At 40.5% G+C, this 19,719-nt stretch overlaps 1 protein-coding gene across 3 annotated transcripts in view; it reads right to left on the bottom strand.

Moving 5' to 3' along the window:
- GRHL2 (grainyhead like transcription factor 2) overlaps positions 1-19,719 on the bottom strand; it is a 170,802-nt gene that overhangs the window by 93,763 nt on the left and 57,320 nt on the right. For all 3 annotated transcript variants that reach the window (XM_039233823.1, XM_039233824.1, XM_039233825.1), the window contains exons 3-5: positions 18,605-18,672; positions 13,862-14,255; positions 1,927-1,982 (exon numbers count right to left, since the gene is read on the bottom strand). In XM_039233823.1, the coding sequence (XP_039089754.1) occupies positions 1,927-1,982; positions 13,862-14,255; positions 18,605-18,672 (518 nt within the window). The remainder of the gene's footprint in view (positions 1-1,926; positions 1,983-13,861; positions 14,256-18,604; positions 18,673-19,719) is intronic.

The raw sequence follows: 19,719 nt of genomic DNA, 5'->3' as shown, positions 1-19,719 counted from the left end.
GAATCACCTAGACCAGCAGTTTGCAACTTGTCTAGGGCACAGATTTCTTTAAAAAAAAAAAAAAAAATGAAGAAAGCTGTGAATTCTCTCCAGAAAAAGAGCACTTATGAACAGAAATAGTTTTAAATATAATTTCGGGGAGTTCATGCCCCCCCCAAGCCTATCCATAACATAAGGGGAAAAAAAAAACCAAACACCTTCCTCATTTCACAGCTGAAGACAGGCTCAGAAACCTGCTCACTCCCGAGGATAATGACAGCAGCAGAAAGAGAAGACAGGTCAAGTGACTGATGATAGGTCAATGTTCTTGTCACCAGCCTGACAGCTGATCTGTCATGGTGATCTGGGTTTATTTCATGCAAATTATATATGTATTTCCACATTTTAGAAGATGATTTGGAAATTTATCTTCCCCACCATACCGCTCCCCCTTATGAACACCACACACCCAAATTCTGAGTTGGACGACCTGGGGAGACCAAATGGGGAGCCTGAGGATAAAGCAAGATCCTGAAGGATCAGGAGGACTTTAGGTGGAAACAGAGAGAACAGAGAGAGCCACACATGGAAAAGCAAACGGGCAAGCAATAGAGTAGGGGACAAGGTGTAAGGTAAAGGGCCAGTATGCAGAGGGCCCTGACTACCTTCATCAGTAACTTGTGTTTAATTCTCTTGGAAATGATGAAATCAGTGAGAAGTTGTGTTTTTTTAAAAAAAAATTTTTTACATTTATTTATTTTTGAGAGACAGAGTGAGACAGAGTGTGAGAAGGGGCAGAGAGAGAAGAGGGGCAGAGAGAGAAGGAGACACAGAATCCAAAATAGGCTCCGGGCTCTCAGCAAGCATTCAGCACAGAGCCCGACGGGGGGCTCGAATCCATGAACCGTGAGATCATGACCTGAGCCGAAGTTGGACGCTCAATCGACTGAACAACCCACGCGCCCCTGATACGTTTTATAAATGGGAGAGATCAATCCATTTCTTGCCATTTTCTCCTATCTACAGACATGATCACGACCAAGGTCTTTGAACATCTGGTCCCTCTACCTAAAATGTTCTTAATCCTCCTTCTACCCCTGGAAAACCCCTACTGACAGTCCTTCAAGATGTGGCTCAAATGCCCCTTCCTGCAAGCTTCGTCCCACCCCTACCCCTCCCAACTGCCATCACACACACAGGCCCATAGGTCCTCTCAGCTTTCTGTTTATGTATCTCTGTAGCAGGACTCATCACTTACAATTTGTATTACAATTGTCCAACACTACGTTTGTCCCCTCCAAATCTACAGGCCTCTTGTAAGGGAGGTTGTATCTTATCCCCATCCCTCTCGCATGGCTTGTACACGGAAGGCACCAGAGTGTATGAGAGCTGGTAGATTAATATGTGCAAAGTGGAACAAAAGGGAAAAGAAAGTGGTGGCAGAAAGCTCAGATGGATTCTAATAGTTCAGAACATGAGTAAGAGTTCATGTTCCTGGCAAGGGACAGGACAGGTAGAAGAGAATATTCAGCACTTGGCAAGTATGATTAAAGTGTAGCAAGAAAGTCAGGCATATCTTTACACCTCTAGAGTGGGTAGCTGGAGGATCGTTACATCATTCGCCATGATAGGAAATAAAAGCAGACCAATGAAAGAAGTGGAGAAGGAAGGAAGGGAAAAAAAGAAAAGAAAGACAAAGAGTTCCATTTATTCACATGCTGTTGGAGCCCCTGTGTCTGAGCTTTAGAGGATCATCTAAGAAGGCATATCTAACCAACAGAAGAACAGAAAAAGGGTACAGACCTCAGAATGTAGGTCAAGATGGCGATTTAGAAGTCATTGTATAGAGAAAAGAATTTTCTTTTAAAGGTTCAAAAGTATAACTTGGGGATACATTAAAAGTCCTATCAGTTCATCAGTTTCTAGAGGCATCTCCCGGTCGCCTACCTGGATGCCTGGTCATACATGTATTCCTCAGCCCCAACGGAAGCACTCCGGAATTTCTGCAAAATTTAAAAGTCATCAAAATTAAAACCAATAGGTAAGTCATCATGCAAAAGAAACAAAAAGTGACAAATGTGTCCAATCTGTTTTATCCTCACTTCACAAAGGAAAATAATACATTTTTTAGTATTGTGTTTTCAAGGACAATGAAAATTGTGACCATTTGTGCACAGAATTCTCATATCACCTGCACACTGAGAATTATGCTGGACAGAAAGGGTATTCATGCTTTGTATACTGTTTACACATCCCTAGGCATTGCAAAAAGTGTCTGCAAGTACTGGAATCTGTTTCATATAAAAACATCTCTTCCATTTTCTATCATTGCCAATGGATATCCAAAAATCACAAATTCTTTTTTGTTGTTATTTATTTATTTATGTTGCAGGGAGAGGGCAGAGGCAGAGACAGAGACAGAGCACACATAGGGAAGAGGCAGGTATAGAGAGAGGAAGTCATCTGAAGCAGGCTCCAGGCTCCAAGCTGTCAACACAGAGCCCAATGCAGGGCTCAAACTTATAAACCACAAGATCATGACCTGAGCTGAAGTTGGAGGCTTAATCAACTAAGCCACCCAGGTGCCCCTCAAAATCACAAATTCTTAGTTAATGGAACACTAATTACAGAAAGGCCACACAGCATAAATAGCATAGGGCAATATTTAGAGTGGTTAGGAGCATAGTTTCTGGAGCAAAACTGTCTAGCATCAAATTCTAACTCTTTTGTAAAAATGTTTCTAAATGTTTATTTTCAAGAGAGACATAGAGAGGCAAGGGATGGGAGCAGTGGGGGAGGAGATGCAGAGAGAGAGAGACACACAGAATCCAAAGCAGACTCCAGGCTCTGAGCTGTCAGCACAAAGACAATGAGGGGCTTGAACAGGGAAGGGGCAGGTAAAGTGACCATGACCTGAGCCGAAGTCGGATGCTCAACTGACCAGGCCATCCAGGCACCCCAAATTCTAACTCTTTAACATGCTACCCATATAAACTGAGGTAAGTGCCATATTTTCTCCATCTGCAAAATGCTTACTTACAGTGATTAGAAGGATAAATGTATTAATAGATGTAAAGTACTAAGTACAGTACCTGGTACACAGTGAACTCGATATATATGTATTAAATTCTATTATATAGTAATCACTTGGCCATATTCAGTGCCCTTCTCTAAGATCTTTATTACCACGATATTGTAAGAGTACGTTTTGGAGGGAAACTCTAGGTCCTGGTATTATGCATGAAGAAGCTTAGATCCAGGGATATCCAGTTGTTATTTAGAGCAAGCAGGAAGCACTTGCCCACATTTTAAAACCTTTCCAGAAGTAGATTTGCAAATGCCCCAACTTGATCCTGTAGTGAATCTAACAGAATGAAAAAGCACTTGGTTGACCACACACACCTGCACCTCCCAATGTGACTTTTTTCCAGTGTCTCTTTCAAAAAAACAAGTTTTGCTGCCTCTCTTTTCTTGACCATAAACTTCCATTCGTTGGCCACATTTCAAAACTCAAAACTCTTCACAGGAAAGAGTTACTCACAGCTATTTTCCAAACTTTCTTCACGATCCTTAACCACCATCTCTAGAACTCAGTTTATAAGTAAAATACACATGATGCTTCTTTCTATGCAGTCTCATAAATTTCCTGGATCCAAGAAAACGGTTTGCCCTTCAAAGTTTACTCATGTGCATCCTAGGAACTTGTTGACTGGTCCAATAATTGTGAAAAAAGAATCAAAGATACAGATTTGCATTTCTTTTGCATTCAAGCAAGCAATCAATCAATCAACAAAGCATTCAGTGGGAATTTTCTGGGGCTCTACTGAAAGTTGGTTGGAGAGATGGACAAATTCACATCAACAACAACAACAACAACAACAACAACAAATGGTAGAACAAATGACCTAATGTGAAAGTCTATTTTGAGTCATCCATCCATTCATTCATTCATCCATTCATTCATTCATTTTTCAGGTACCCTGGCTGGAGAAGCACAAAATGGCCGTTGCCAGGAGAGGAAGGTCAGCCAGATTAAAGGACGATTTCGTGGAAACTGTGGAGACTGTTCTAACCCTTGGAAGCTAAAGAGAAGCTAGATTAACCAAAGAAATTGAGAAAAAGTAATCCAGGTGAGAGAAGACCAACGTGACTCAAGACAAAATGATGGTACAAAATGTGGTGTGTGCATGGGGCCAAGGACACGGCCTGATATAATTACAAAAGGAGGACCACAAATATAGGTTAAACATTTAGTTTCTCAAGCAACTGGCCATATTTTCAATACTGAATTGCCATAGGTGGCTTGTGGCTACCATATTGGAGAGAATAAATAAATAAATTTTCCTTCCCTGTAGAAAGTTCTATTGGCCAGGGCTGATCTATGAAAAAGAATTTATACTTAGTATAGTTAAGAATTAGGAAATTTTGGAGTTGAGAGGGTAGCATGATGAAAAGGGCATTTGAAAAAGAGATGGAGGAAATGCATTTCCAAAGTCTCCTTTGAAGGAATATGCAGGAACCCATAACAACACTAATACAACATAACTAATACTGAATCATCAGTGTTGGTAACCACAGGCCTCAGTGAATTTATTGTTCATGCCACAGAATTCTGAAGCCTGAGGACAGAATTAAACATATTAAACTTATAAATTCTGTGGTTCTAACCTCTCAGGTGATGTGAGAAGGTGTGATATGCTACAACTGTACAGACTCAAAGAGACTACATGCTGACTAAAATAGAGAATCTTACCCCAATCAAGCACCCTAATAAAGAACTACGAAAAAATAAAGATAGTAAACATGTTACCAAAATGTCTAAGCTTAAAATTTTATCCTTAGGTATTTTATATTGTCGTTATAATTAAAACATTAAATGTGTGGTCCACCTGGAAAACATCACAGTCCTTCATGAGACCTGATCGCATTGATGGGTCATGCAGCCCTACATGACTCGGTATGGAAAGTCATACCCTAAATGTTTGGGTCACTCTGGTTACAGGTACCAAGTTCCCACAACTGTTTGGAAACCTTTTCATATAATTTGTGGCACGCCCAAAGGGAAGCAGACAGCCAACATCACTATACTCTACTGAGATTTGCTGTGGGCATCTATACATTTCTTAATCATTTGGACTGAGAAAAATGAGAGTAAAGAGGTATGGTAACATATATTTTAAAGACGACCCTGAAAGGACTTGAGATATCAGGCGATGTTAGAATGTTATATGTAAATTTTGAATGTTAGAATCTACTGTTCTTTCTTAGCTGGGAGGAAGGAGACATCTGCCTAAGAGTCTACTGCAAAAAGACAAATGATTCTTTAACTGGCAGAAAATCAGATATTTTCTGCCTCCGTGTCTTTGATCAGCCACCAATTTCGTGGGTCTTATTCATTCATCCACTCTTTCAGGAAAGACTGAGTATCTACTCCATATCAGGCAGTGTGCTAAACGCCATGGGTACCAAAGTGAGCAAAAAGAGAAGAGGTCTGTGCTCGCATGAAGCTTCCGGTCTACTAGAGGAAACACACTCATTCAAAAAACTATTCATTCAAAAAATTACAAACTGGGTGCAAGCACTCTGGAGAAGAGCAACAGAGTTCTAGGAGAGCACAGCACGACAGAGCGAGTAAAAATCAGTCCCCCTGACAATCAGCCTTTGTGTACGTTCTGGTGGCACACAGATAAGGCCAACAGAGGGTAAGTGCTGTTTCCGACAGAAGCCCAAAGACAGGACCACAGCTACAAAAGTGAATCACACATCTTCCTTCTGAGGGACTGTTGCTTTCTTAGCAGAGGCATCCTCAGTCCTGCTTTGCTTATTTCATCTCCTAAACTACCTGGGTAACTATGGTTACCCAGTTTCCAGACTGCCTCAGTGTCTTCTCATACCTAATCCAGAGTTGGCTGTCACTTCCTTAATCCCTCCTTACACTTCTCCAGGATAATACCAAACTCTATGAAGACCTCCTCCCAACTCTGTGTTACAGAGTTGTTCCTAAGGGTCCCCTGCTGAAGCAGGCTAAATAAATGTAACTCTGATTACAGGTGTGTTCATGGTAGTTGCTGGTAAACTTAGATACAAAGAAAACTGACTACTAGGAACTGAAGGAAGGGGCCAGCAAGGGCTTTCCTGAAGAAATCACATAGGAGGAAGGGTGTAGGAGATGGCAACGAATATTCTAGAACAGTGTTGTCCAGTAGAATTTAGTGTAAAGATGGAAGCGTTCTATATCTTTGTTGTCCAATACAGTAGCCACAAGTCACATTGAGCACTTAAAATGGTAGTTAGTGGGACTGAGAAATTAATTCTTGATTTTAATTTTAATTGCCACATGTGGCTAGTGGGTATAGCATTACACAGCACAGTTCTAGAACATGGAGAAGCATGCACAAAGGTCCTGAGGCAGGAGGAAGTATTTCAGGTTCAGAGAACTGAATGGAGCCCACAGCAGAGAGCACAAGGGGGAAAGAGGTAGAAGATGAGTTGGGAAAGGCAGAGGAGAAGCAGAATATGCAATGCTTTGTATACTTCTAAAGATTTATGTCTTAATCCTAAAAGCGATGGGATTTAAGTGGGGGGGGCATGACATAATCAGATAAATATTTTGAAAACACTATCCCTGGTACAGTGTACAAAAGCAGTATTATAGGCCAGAGAAAATGACAGACTGGGCCAGCATGGTAGTAGCAGAATGGAGAAAAATGGATGGATCTGAGAAATAATTAGAAATACGGATAGAATTGGTAATGGATGAATAAGGGAGGGCAACGTATCAAGAGATATCCTGGTTTCTTAAGAAACCAGGATGGTGGTGCTACCCACTAAGGTGAAGAACACATAGGAAGACTACACATCAGATTTGGGATAGATGGAGAGTCATACACAGTTAGCTATGAAGGTCTAGAGCAGAGAAGAGAGAATTGGGCTGGAGAAAAAAAATGTGAAAGTCTTTAGGATACACATGATGACTGAAGCTGTGGCCATGAAGCCAAGAGCATTGTAAGAGGAAAGTGTGATCAAAGTATCAAAGGGTGCTGCAGAGTACCAGCTTTAGCAGACATGGGGCTTCCATAGCCATTGTGTTCAGGAGGTGGGAAGATGACAACTATGAATCTGAATAACAGGTCATCCAATCACATCAAATTTGACTACACATAGAGAAACAGAAAGCTTCCTAAAGTATGAAATGTATATGCTAAGCGTTTTCCAAAATGTTGCTTGATGCAAAAACAAATGGATATAATAAAATGATAGAAGTCTGATGGTACCATATACATTCTGTCAATATGTTTAAAATAAACATAGCAAAACCAAGTACATTAATCATAAGTGAAACTATGTTCCAACTTAGTACTTGATTCAGTATTTTTAAGATTTTGTCCTTTAAAAAATTTGTTTTTATTTAGGTATAGTTGACACATAATGTTACAGTAGTTTCAGGTGTACAACATAGTGAGTCAACTTCTCTATATATTATGCTACCGTCACCACAGGTGTAGCTACCATCTGTCACCAAAGGCTTCTACAGTATCATTGACTATATTTTTTATGCTGTGCCTTTCATTCCCATGACTTATTCATTCCATAACCAGAAGCCTGTATCTCCCACCCACTTCACTCGTTTTGCCTATTTCCCCCACCTTCCTTCCTTCTGGCAACCAATAGTTTTTTCTCTGTATTTATAGGTCTGATTCTGCTTTTTGTTTGATTATTCATTTGTTTTGGTTTTTATATTCCAAAATGAGTGAAATCGTATGGAATTTGTCTTTCTCAGACTGACTTATTTCACTTAGCATATGCCCTCTAGGTCCATCCAGGTTGTTGCAAACAGCAAAATCGCATCCTTTTTTGTGACTGATTATTATTCCATGGTGTGTGTGCGTGTGTGTGTGTGTGCAAGATATGGATATATATATCTTTCTCTCTTTTCTCTCTTTCTTACTAAGGTATTATTCTTTAAATCTATGGGAGGAAATGAACTCCCAGTTAAAAATTTATCATGCTGGGGTACCTGGGTGGCTCATTCAATTAAGCGTCTGACTTCAGCTCAGGTCATGATCTCAAGGTTCATGAATTCGAGCCCTGCATCGGGCTCTGTGCTGACAGCTCAGAGCCTGAAGCCTGCTTCAGATTCTGTGTCTCCCTCTCTCTCTGCCCCTCTCCTGCTCACACTCTGTCTCTCTCTCTTAAAAACAAACATTTTTAAAAAACTGAAAAAAAATTAATCATGCTGGACAGGGTTTAGATTCAGGATAACTTCCAGTATCAGTCTCCAGATGAACATAAAATCAACAACTAACCATCATAGATCTATTGGGTATGACAAATAATCATTCTTTGCTTTCATTTCAGGATTCTGTGCAAACTATGTTAATTTGACAAGTAATATACCAGGGATTGAATTATGAAATATGTGGTAGAAATATCTGGTGCTTGTCCATGTATATAGTTCTTATCCCTAAGCACATGGCAGAGCTAAGCTTCTCAGCCCCCTTGCAGTTAGTTAGTAAAGACCACGTGACTAGTTCTAGCCAATGAAAGATGAACAAGAGTGATGCAGGTCACTATCAAGTCACAATATTTACAAGTCGGTCTGCAATCTTCATGATTTCGCTTCCTCAGCAGAGGGGATCCAGAAGCCACACATAAGACAGAAATGTCACAAGATGGAGGGAATCTGGATTGCTGAGTCATTGATTAGAAAAGAGGTCTGCAGACATGTATCAGGATTATTAGTAACAAGAAATAAACTTTTACTATATTAAATCACTGAGGCCTTGGGGCTCCTTTATTCATACACCTAGATAGACTAATTTTAACTGACATAAAACTGTAGTATGGAATAAGCAAATTCTTCTTTCCATTTTGATTCTTATTATGACTGTACATACAATTTTTCTATCAAAACTCTTCCTTCCACGTCTTAAGTTTTACATGTTTCCTTAAAACATCCAATGTGTTATTGCCTCCCTGATTTGTATTTATCAGTTATACTCTTTTGCATATTAGCTGTGTGTTCTTTGGCACATTTCTTAACCTCTCTGAACCTCTGTCTTTTCATCTGTAAAATGGGGAAAATAACACTTTTTTGGAATTATAGTAAATATTAGAAATAACATGTGTAAGCCACAGTGCCTGGTACACAATACTACAAAATAAAAGAACCATCATTATTTCACTTCTCAGACAGACAAATAGTAAGCTTCTAGAGGACAGAAATCAAAGCATGCTTCTTTCTGTCCTCTCCTCCCACACCTAGCACAGCATCTAAAACCAGTAGAAGTAAGTATATACCAAATATTATTACAAAGGGGCTGCACAATAAAATAGCTAAAATCAGTCCATTAAAGAACTTTTTAATGTTATCACTGTCTTAAAAAAACTCCCAGCCTCAGTTGAGCCAAACTGCTCACTTCTCTGATGCCCACCTACACACACACACACACACACACACACCAAAGAATCAGTCTCTAATAAGAAATGAAATTTGTGGGGCGCCTGGGTGGCTTAGTCGGTTAAGCGTCTGACTTTCGCTTAGGTCATGATCTCGCGGTTCGTGGGTTCGAGCCCCGCTTCTGGCTCTGTGCTGACTGCCAGCTCAGAGCCTGGAGCCTGTTTCAGTCTGTGACTCCCTCTCTCTCTGAGACCCTCCCCTGCTCACGCTGTCTCTCTCTCTCTCTCCTAGAAATAAATAAAACATTAAAAAAAATTAAAAAACAAAAAAAGAAATGAAATTTGTGGGGCACCCGGCTCATTCAGGTTAAGCATCTGACTCTTGATTTTGGCTCAGGTCACAATGTCATAGTGATATTGAAGCCCACATCAGGTCTCTGTGCTGACAGCATGGAGCCTGCTTGGGATTCTCTCTTTCCCTCTCTCTCTCTGCCCCTCCCTCACACACGTGTGCTCTCTCTTAAAATAAATATTTTTAAAAAATAAAATTTGCGAACTCAACAAGAGTCCTAGACATTTTAATCGTTGGCCTGAAAGAAATACTAGATTTTAGACAAATTTTTCTTACTGAAATTTACTTGGTGAAATTACTCACCTAATCTTATAACCAGTTAGCAATGCCATGAATAAAGCTCATAAAGATCTGATTCCATTTAGTTCATGTCAGATTTAAATATAATATGAAACATAAACACCGATTGCCAGGAGGGCAGCTACACCAAATTTAATGAGAATAGTCTTTACATTGAGTTTCACTAAGTTACTTTCTCATTCCCTTCCAAATAAAACCCAAAATACAATAGCTTCCTTTCACAAGCCTCCTTATCTATCACACAAGCACAACTGATGACACATCCCCCCAACAGTATCACGGTTCTGTTGACATTGGGCCACCTCCATGGACTCTTGGAAGATTTCCACATTCGCTGAGGAAAACAGCAGTGGCAATTTTTTAGTGAAAAAGCATGTGCCTGGTGTTCCCATGTGAAGTAAGCTGCTTTTGCTTTTCCCAGTGAAGCACCCCAACTGCTCATGGGCAAATCAAATATGCAATAATACCTTACAAGCTTACAAAAGCTTACAAGATCCCTGTTCAGTTAAAGAAAAGAAAAGAAAAGAAAAGAAAAGAAAAGAAAAGAAAAGAAAAGAAAAGAAAAGAAAAGAAAAGAAAAGAAAAAAGTCTGTTAACTATTTTAAGCAATACGGCCCGAAACTATGAAAGATAACTTTAAGGCAAGATTTTTATTAGAAAGACATTGGAAGTTTGACTATGAATTTACCAGAACTCAAGAAATATGGTAACCTCTTCAGGGCAGGGAATGTGGCATGTCTCACTCTGCTTTCCCCCCATTTCACGGAGCATGGCAGGAGCTCAGGAGTGGCTGGTGCCAACAGAGGGCCACCAGCGCACCTGCCCACCTCACTCCCCACTGACACTGCAGAAAGCCAGTCCCTTTTGCCCTTCGCTCCTTCTGAAGAATAAGAAACAGCTAATGACATTGACAAAGGACATGCAACTTTGAAAAAAAGTGTGGGTGAGTCACTCACTGTCTTTAGGAATGGAACGACTGAGGGTTACCAGGCCCCACACAGGTCCTGGAGCCCCAACTCTATCACTTACAGCAGTAGGACCATGGGCAAAGGCAGGCTCTCCGTGCCTCAGTTTACTCATTTGGAAAACCGAGATGACAAGATTCGTACATACCTCATATGGTTTGGGTGAGGATTAAAAGAGTTTAGCCCATAGTCAGTAGGCCCATCAATGTTTACTATTTTCAAATATGATTTAGGATGCACTCGCAGCCTCAGGTAGCTGCATTTTGTCCCAGCGGCAGCTAAATGGGCAGCAGGCTGCAGGTACGTGGCACGCTGCCGCCACACTAACCCCCCTGTGGGAAGTTAGAAACCACGAGTTTCGCCTTCGGTAACTGTCTTTAATTGTCCTTGGAGGACTGAAAAATGGGAAGCCACGACCATCATCTCAAATACAGAAGCACAGCTCCTAAATGTTGAGAAAGATGATCTGAATCAATAGAAAAAAAAAAACCGCATTCAATATTCTGGGTCAAAAATTGGAGAACTAATCTACAATTTCGGTTCAGGCCATGATCTCATGGTGAGACTATGGCCTGAAACAGGCTCTGCCTAAGAGTCTCTTTCTCTCTCTCTTTTTCCTTCTCCCTCTTCCTCCTTCCCTCTCTCTAGCCCTCGCCTGCTTGTGTGCTCACTCTTTCTCAAGAAAAATTTTTTAAGTTTTTATTTTTTATTACTTATTATTTTTATTTAGATTTATTTTATTATTATTCTTTATTATTAATGTAGACAAGATGGTCTGTTTAACAAGTAGTACTTGAACAACTGGATATCAATATGGGGGAAAAATGGACCTCAACCCTTCCCTTACTCCATTACAAAAATGAACCATTAACCTATATATAAAAGGTGAAACTATTAAAAACCCAGCGGTGAAAAGCAATAGAAAATCTTTGTGACATTGGGTTACACCAAGACTTCTTTAAAAGTACATAAAAAACATAAACTATAAGAAAAAAACTGGTCAAGGTACTTCATCCAGATTAAATCATCTTGCTCTTTGAAAGATACAGTTAAAAAAAAACAACAAAAAAGGCTACCTACTGGACTGTAAAACATATAACGGACATCAGATTACTTAAAGGACTCTTAACAACTTAATGAAAAGAAGACACGTAACCCAATTTAAAATTTGGGCGAGGGGCGCTTGGGTGGTTCAGTCAGTTGCTGACAGCTCAGAGCCTGGAGCCTGCTTCAGATTGTGTCTCCCTCTCTCTCAGCCCCTCCCCTGCTCGCACTCTGTCTCTCTCTGTCTCTTAAAAATAAACATTTAAAAAATTTTTAAATAAAAAAAGTTGGGTGAAATATTTGAACAGACATTTCACAAAAGAAGTTATCAGAATGGGCAAATAAGCACATGAATGATGTTCAGCACCACTAGGCATCATAGGAAAGCAAATTCAAACCACAATGAGACATCATCACATAGCCACTAAAATAGCTCATGTTAAAAAGACTGACAATACGGAGTTTGGGCAAGGATGAGGAAAATGGAAACCCTTGAGAATGAAAATGGTATGACCACCTTGTACAGCTGTCTCTTATAAAGTTACACATACATTTACCACATGACCCAGCAATTCTAGTCCGGGGTATGTACCCAGGAAATGAAAGCATATGCCCACATTAAAGCATACACTTGAATGTTCACAGCAGCATTATTAGTTAATAGCCAAAACCAGAAGCAACAAAATATGTCCACTAAATGGTGAGCAGATATGTCACAAACAAATTGTGATATATGCTTACCGTGTAATACTATTTAGCAAGTAAACAAAATAAATGTTTAATACAAGCAACAAAATAGAAGAATCTCAAAAAGTGAAAGAAAAGTGAAACTATAGTGACCAGAATGCAGATTAGTGCTTGCCCAGAGCGAGGCAGGAAAAGGTTTCAAATTCAGGGACTCAAGAAAACTTTTAGGATGAGGGATCTTTTTCTATTTATTCTGATATTGAATACAATTACTGAAATTTTCAAGCTGGTGAATTTAAAACAAAGGAGGAAAGAACCTTGTTTCTGTAAGTTCTACAGGCATATGGAAAGAACATGTGGGGTCTCTGTTTGTAAAGTATAAAATGTGCACACATATACACACTTGTTTGTTGATAATACAAATTCTTCCTTGAATATTAATAGTCCTGGGTCTTGAAGAGTTACATGGTTTTGAAAAATGCACAGGCAACACCTTTAGCTACCTTTTGGAAGGTTACAAACTAGAAGAGGTCAATTTAGTGAAACATTTAGTAAAAACATTTGGTAAAAAATTTAGTAAAACAAACGTGCCTGGGTGGCTTAGTTAGTTAAGCATCTGACCTTGTCTCAGGTTGTAATCTCACAGTTTGTGAGTTCAAGCCCCACGCAGGGCTCTGCTTTGATGGTACAGAGCCTGCTTGGGATTCTTTCTCTCTCTGCCCCCCTCCTCCACTTGTTCTCTCTCTCTCTCAAAACAAACAAACAAAAAAATACAAACTTTTTGTTTTTTTAGAGAAAGATGGAGCACACGAGCAGGGGAGGGGCAGAGAGAGGGAGGGAAGAAGGGGGAGAAAGAAAAAGAGAAAGAGAGAGAGAGAGAGATTATATTAAGCGGAGCCTGTCTCAGGGTGTGGTCTCACCACCGTGAGATCATGACCGGAACCAAAATCAAGTCAGAGGTCTAACAGACTAAGTCACCCAGATGCCCCTAAAACCTTTTTATTAAGATACAAATAAATTTTTTTTTAACTTACAGTTTAATTACTTTGTCCCACTTAAAAAGCAAACAGAAACAAAATCAGCTAGGGGTTCTGGGTTTAGGTTCTGGCTCCCGATGACTGAGCCAGGGACTCACCTCTGTGTTTCCATCCTTGAAGCTCTCGCTGTAAGTGCTGTCAGGGGTGCTGCGCTGGTCATCCTTGAGGTAGGTGCTATGGCTGGCCATGGAGGGCATGCCATACGGAGTCTGTTCAAAGATAACCACACGTTGCTCCTCACCTTCTCCCCGGGGGTAGTGCACGGGTGGGGCCATGAACACGGGTGTGAAATCTTCAGCTTTCACCACCGTGATGCCCGAGACCGGGATGATAGCCGGGCTCTCAGAGATGTTTGTGCTGTACTGTTCCCGTTTCAAATTCTCCAGGTGGTCTTGGTTTAGAGAAAGATTCACTGGAACAGTCTTTAGGACCTGCACTCGGTTTTCTCCTCCACTCAAATTACTCTGGGCTTCACTGGTGCCAAGACAGTTTCTGCATGGTAACCCCCCCCAACATAACAAAATTAGAAAAATCACCACTTTGTGACTCCTAATAAAATAACCGATGCCAGCAATAATCAGTGGATGTTAATGTCATTGGGGAAAAAGTTGATGGTGAACTTTACAAGGGAATGCAGTGGATCTTTGCATGACTTGAGGTAGGACAATTGTTTCCCAGTACCCGCGCATATCAAGTGCAGTTGGTTGGGGGGGGGGGGCAGAGTTGACCCTAAATTTAAGCAAGCCTTTAAATCTAATTCCCAGCTCTCGGGAAATACAGGAGGATGGAAGCATGACTTAAACAACATCAAAAGGAAACAATCATACAAACAAAATGTAACACATCTTACTGACCTGGTTTCTTCAATAAATTAGAGGCATGAAAAAAAGAAAGGAGGGTGGGAAGTTTATTCTAGATTAAGAGAGTTGGAAGAAATAACAATCAAATAGGATGAGTAGATCTTGTTTGGATACTGATCTGAAAAACCAGAGACGTTTTTGAGACCATGGGAAATTTGAGGCAATTGACTATAGACTGGGAGTTAGGTGATATTAAGGAAGTATTGTTCATTTAGTTATGATAATGGTTTTGAGATTATGTAATAAAACATCTGTTTTATTTAAAGATACAAATGAGAAGTAGCTAGAGATGAAATGACATGATGTCAGGAACTTATTTTAAAGACTACTCTAATTAAGAGAGAGAGAGAGAGAGAGAGAGAAGGTAGAGATTAAGCAGGTGTAACCAAAAACTACCACTCTGATCCTGGAGAATGGGGTGGGTATTTGAGGGTTCATTATACTGTCCTCTTTACTCCTGGATATGTTTGAAACCTTTCAAAAGAAAAAGTTATAAAATAGCTTTTTTTTTTTTAACGTAAGGGCAGGACAATAACTTGAAGGGGGGCAGTGGGAAGAATATATTTCACTGTTCTCTAGGCTAACCTCCTTGAAGGAAAAATAAAAAAGCAATGAGAATTTATCATTATAATATTTTCACTAAATTGAGAAGCAACGTGAGCTCACTGATATCCTTAGCACTGAATTACTTTCGGAGCTTGAGAGAGTAGTGTCTCTGGGCTTACGTAAAAGAAGATCTCTTAGCTCTCAGACCTCCTGGCTGGTACAAAGAGAAAGGAAAGGATTTGGAAAATTAATTCTCACCAGGCTGGGATAAAATACTTTCCATTTATACTATAGAATTCTGGGAGAGAAAAGAAGCAAAGAGAAATTTGTCAATGGAAGAGTATTGTGGATAGCACAGTGATTTTACTAGCAAAGTCCCTGTGGTTGATAAAATTTGGGGTCACCTCTCATTTATGGATTATTCTGAATGATACATATTTTGCGTGGAACCCTATCTCCAATGTCTGTGTTTTGTTTTGCTTTTTAACTAGTGTGCGTGTGTGTGTGTGTTTGTGTGTGTGCGTGTGTGTGTGTTTTAAATAGTCAGCCCACGAGAGAGAAAGATTTGAATAAAACTGGTTCTTCCCAGAACTGACCTCTCCTGGCCCCTCTGAGCTGGCCTGACTCTCCAGCAGGCCTGTGCATTTTAGCTTTGATTTCTTAGACAAAACCTCAAAGTGAAGGAAGCTTGAGGAAAGAAGGGTTCCAACATGAATAAAGACACCAGAAAAATACCTAAACTTTTCTGAGTCTGCCACAAATTTGTAGAAATCATTCCAGAAAGTAATCCTTTAAAGAATAAAACTGCAAGGCTACAAACATTCTGGCTTTAAGTAATAGCCTGCTTTCGAGGTCAGAACAATACAGTGAATCTGCATATAAGACACGGTGAAATTTAAAAATTACGTTTAATCTGAGTCCAGTTAGCTAGATAATGCCAAACCCAGACCACCCATTGATGTCAGCATTTCCTAAAACTCCATTGTTTAGAATATTGCGTGGAATGTTAATAGATGTTCCTCAAAGAAAGGAATCTTGTGATAAAATCAGTATTCAAAAAAAAAAAAAAGTCCATAACAAACCCAAACCTGGATGGGGCACAAACATCATGAACACAGAAAAGGCCTCCAGGCATTCCTTCGCCTGTTTAATTATAACCCACAATTTCCCAAACTAATTTTACCCCAGACTCTTTTGTGGAGGATTAACTATTAATACTTGTGGATAAAGTCCTGTAAATTGGATGTAGAAGGGGCTGGTCTACACTGAGTAGCTATCAAAACAAGTGTCCAGTTTCTTCTGGACTTTTATAAGCACAGACCTACTGCCTTCACCAACAGATTCAAAGTTAACCAACTTCTCTACAGTTAGAGTCTGTTTCAGGCCAAAGTAATTAATTCTTTAATCCAGGCAAAACATACAAATCCCAAACAAGAAACACAAGTCAAAATATTTGGGGCATTCTTATAAACAAACGTAAGTGAACTACAGAGTTATATCAACCTAGTTGAATCATCTTACCACATGATGAGGAAATAATTGACCCCACATCATCCTATAATGTGTAACTGCCTCTGTAGAACAGCGGTCATTTCAGAAGCTGGAGAACTTCAGCAAGACATCCAAAAAATGGATGATTACAGCAAAGTAAGAATTATCGTGAGCTACTGGCTCACCTGCAATAGGATTTAAAGTTGAACCAAATATTGTAATAGGAGAAAAAAATGCAATGCCTAGAATGGTGCATTAAATATGCTTTTTAAAAAATCTGGGTCATGCCGGTGAGATTTTCAGTTATTTTTCCAAGTGCCAACTTCTAGCTACAGACAGTTGTAATGACACCATGCTAGCACCTGGCACCTTAATTCCTGAATACACTGAAGATCAAATGATGTCCTTCCAAATTACATTCAACCAGACATTTACAAAGTCATAATCAGTCTACACAAGGTGGTTTTGTCTTTCCCTCACTGCCAGTTTTTTTGAAGGTGCTCTGCTGAAATCGCAAAAATAACCATTAAAATACGATGAGGGGCTGTCACTCCTCCATGTTGTTCTAAAAGATGCTTTAACAAAAAATGGTCTCTTCTATCTATTATGATGCAGACAGAGCACATATCTTAGACAGGTTTCTCCCTGACTCTTCTATGAATACTCATATACGATTTAGCAGACTGCACCTGCTTGGCTTAATAATACCGGCTAGATGGAGGAAAAGTCACAAGGTCCGAAGAGTATCAGGCTCTTTCTCCCTGTCATCTCTGCTACCAATTAGGTCCCTGAGACAGCGTACAGCACCAGAAGATCACCTTGAAACTGCAAACCAGATGCAGACAGCCTTAATCTTTGCTGACGGTGTACTTTGGAGGTGATACACTGCTCAGCGTTGCTGGCTGGTGGGGAGGTTCCTGCTGCCACTCATGTCATAAGCAGGTCCTGTCAAGGCTAGGTAAGATTCGGATGCATGTGCTAGCAGGGCATTTCATTTCCCCTGACTTCATATTTCCATATGAATGGAATCCATTCATAAGAATCAAGGCCATTCCATAAGAATCACCAGAAGAAAAGCACTGGGGCTTCTCCCCCATTCCTCTGCAGGAAAGGGATGTATTTGATTAATAAGTTTGGGAGAAGTAGCTGAGTAAGGTGGTTCAGTCCCTTCTGGTTCCCCCTTTATGTCTGGATCATCTTGGCCATACAGAGAGGACTCCAGTCACCCTGCCATACCACAGTGGCCTGTCCCTTCAGGGAGGCTTGGTCCTGCCTGAGACTAGGTGAGCAGACGTACATAAGTCAGGATTGACCTGCTACGAACTGCAGATTCAAAAATCGCATTCTCTATTGGCTTCTTCAGAAATAAAACTGAATTCTTTTTCCTTTTTAATTTCAATCTGTCTGTGCCTTGTTTTTCAATTGGCTCTTAACTCAGGATTGCAGGAAAAGGGGTGTCATATAATGATCTCCTAACATCTTTCCTGCCCCTCTGCCCTCAGTGTTTTCTGGCTTTCTACCAGCTTCCTCCTGGAGTGAGAAACAGCCCAGACTCCTTCTTCTCCCCCTCATCAAAAGCAATCTCCACATAGCTCACTCCCTCAAGGGCTTGATCGCAATTACCCAGCCACGGGACCAGTCAGAAGAGCTGACCCAGGCAGTACACTAGCGTGTCAGCATTTCACCTCTAACTTGGGATTTCCAGCCTTCCAGGAAGCGGGTACATCAAGAGCCTGCTGACTGATGACCCTTTGGATGCAATTTGCTCTCCTTATTGAGAGATCCATTTTGGACCAAACTCTAAAAGACAGAGAGAAGAAGCTAAACTTTTTGATTCCATCTCCTCTGAAGAACAAAAATTATAGCTGAATACTATTGTTTTTAAAAGTGCAGAAAAAGAGTTATTTGGGGAGCCAGGCACATCCCTTTAACGTCATACCATACCTTTTATCCTGCTCTTCTTGGTTGTCACTTGCTTTGCTTACAGATAGCAGCCTCTTGTCGCGAGGAACCTAGAAATATCATCAACCAGCAGTGAGATTCACATAGATGCAACTGTGACTTGTGTGCAGAGCTAGAAACCAGCAGAAGCAAAGAAACTGAGGCGGAAGTGTTTTCTGGGTGGCACATTTGCTACAGGCAGGAGATGGTTAAAGGTGAGTATCCCAAGTGGCAATGACAGTGGATCAGACACACAGCGGTGATGATAACCAGAAGGCCATAATGATCATGATTCGCTGTGCACTGCTGACACAGGTCTGCATGGACCTGACCACTGTCCTAGCCTGCCCCACCTTGGAAGTGAATGAGAGGAAAAGAGCACCTTTAGCGAATGGTGAATCTGGACCCTGGAGATGACAGAAATCATCATGCATTTAGAACAAGCATCCTGTTAATGAACAGGGGCTGACCCTCCGCTCTGATGAGGGACTTTAGGTGCTGACACAGAAGAAAGCAAACTAGACATGGGGCTACACTACCTAGCTGGAAAGCAGCATCTAATATATCTGGACCAGCCTTTAACCACCATCCCCATAGAGTTTATAGCTTTGCTTCCACAATTTTTCTTCTAATGCACTTTTAGTATTGTCTTTGCAACCACAATGCCAACACATCACCTGAAAGGTTATTGAAAAATACTACTAGAGGAAAGAAAGCCCTGTGGGCTGCATTTCTGACCACCAATCAATCACTCTACTGCAGCATGGGTCATTCACATATCTCTGCCATCATTTCCAAACACATGAATAGTGGGCTTCGATTTGGTTGATTGATTGGTTGGATGGATGGATGTTTTGTTTGTTTACATTTTGGGGTGTGGGGGGTTTGTTTTTGCTACATCTCCACATCTTTGTGCTAGCCAAACACCTTTACACTCAAATGCAGCCCTCACTATTTTGACAGAAAAGAGCTTTTATGAGAAGCATCCCTCTTCTGGATTCTTCTATAAGTTCTTACAGTTTCCACTCACCTGGATACATATGCAAGCCAGTCAGATGAATGAGGGAGACAGCATAGCAAGGTGGCTACCAGTCAAGACTCAGACCTGTCTGGGTTCA

The sequence above is a fragment of the Hyaena hyaena genome, unplaced genomic scaffold (genome assembly GCF_003009895.1).
Source record: "Hyaena hyaena isolate Hyena2069 unplaced genomic scaffold, ASM300989v1 scaffold_79, whole genome shotgun sequence".
Lineage (NCBI taxonomy): Eukaryota > Metazoa > Chordata > Mammalia > Carnivora > Hyaenidae > Hyaena > Hyaena hyaena.
The sequence above is the reverse complement of the archived record's forward strand: the minus strand, read 5'-3'. Positions and strand labels throughout refer to the sequence as shown.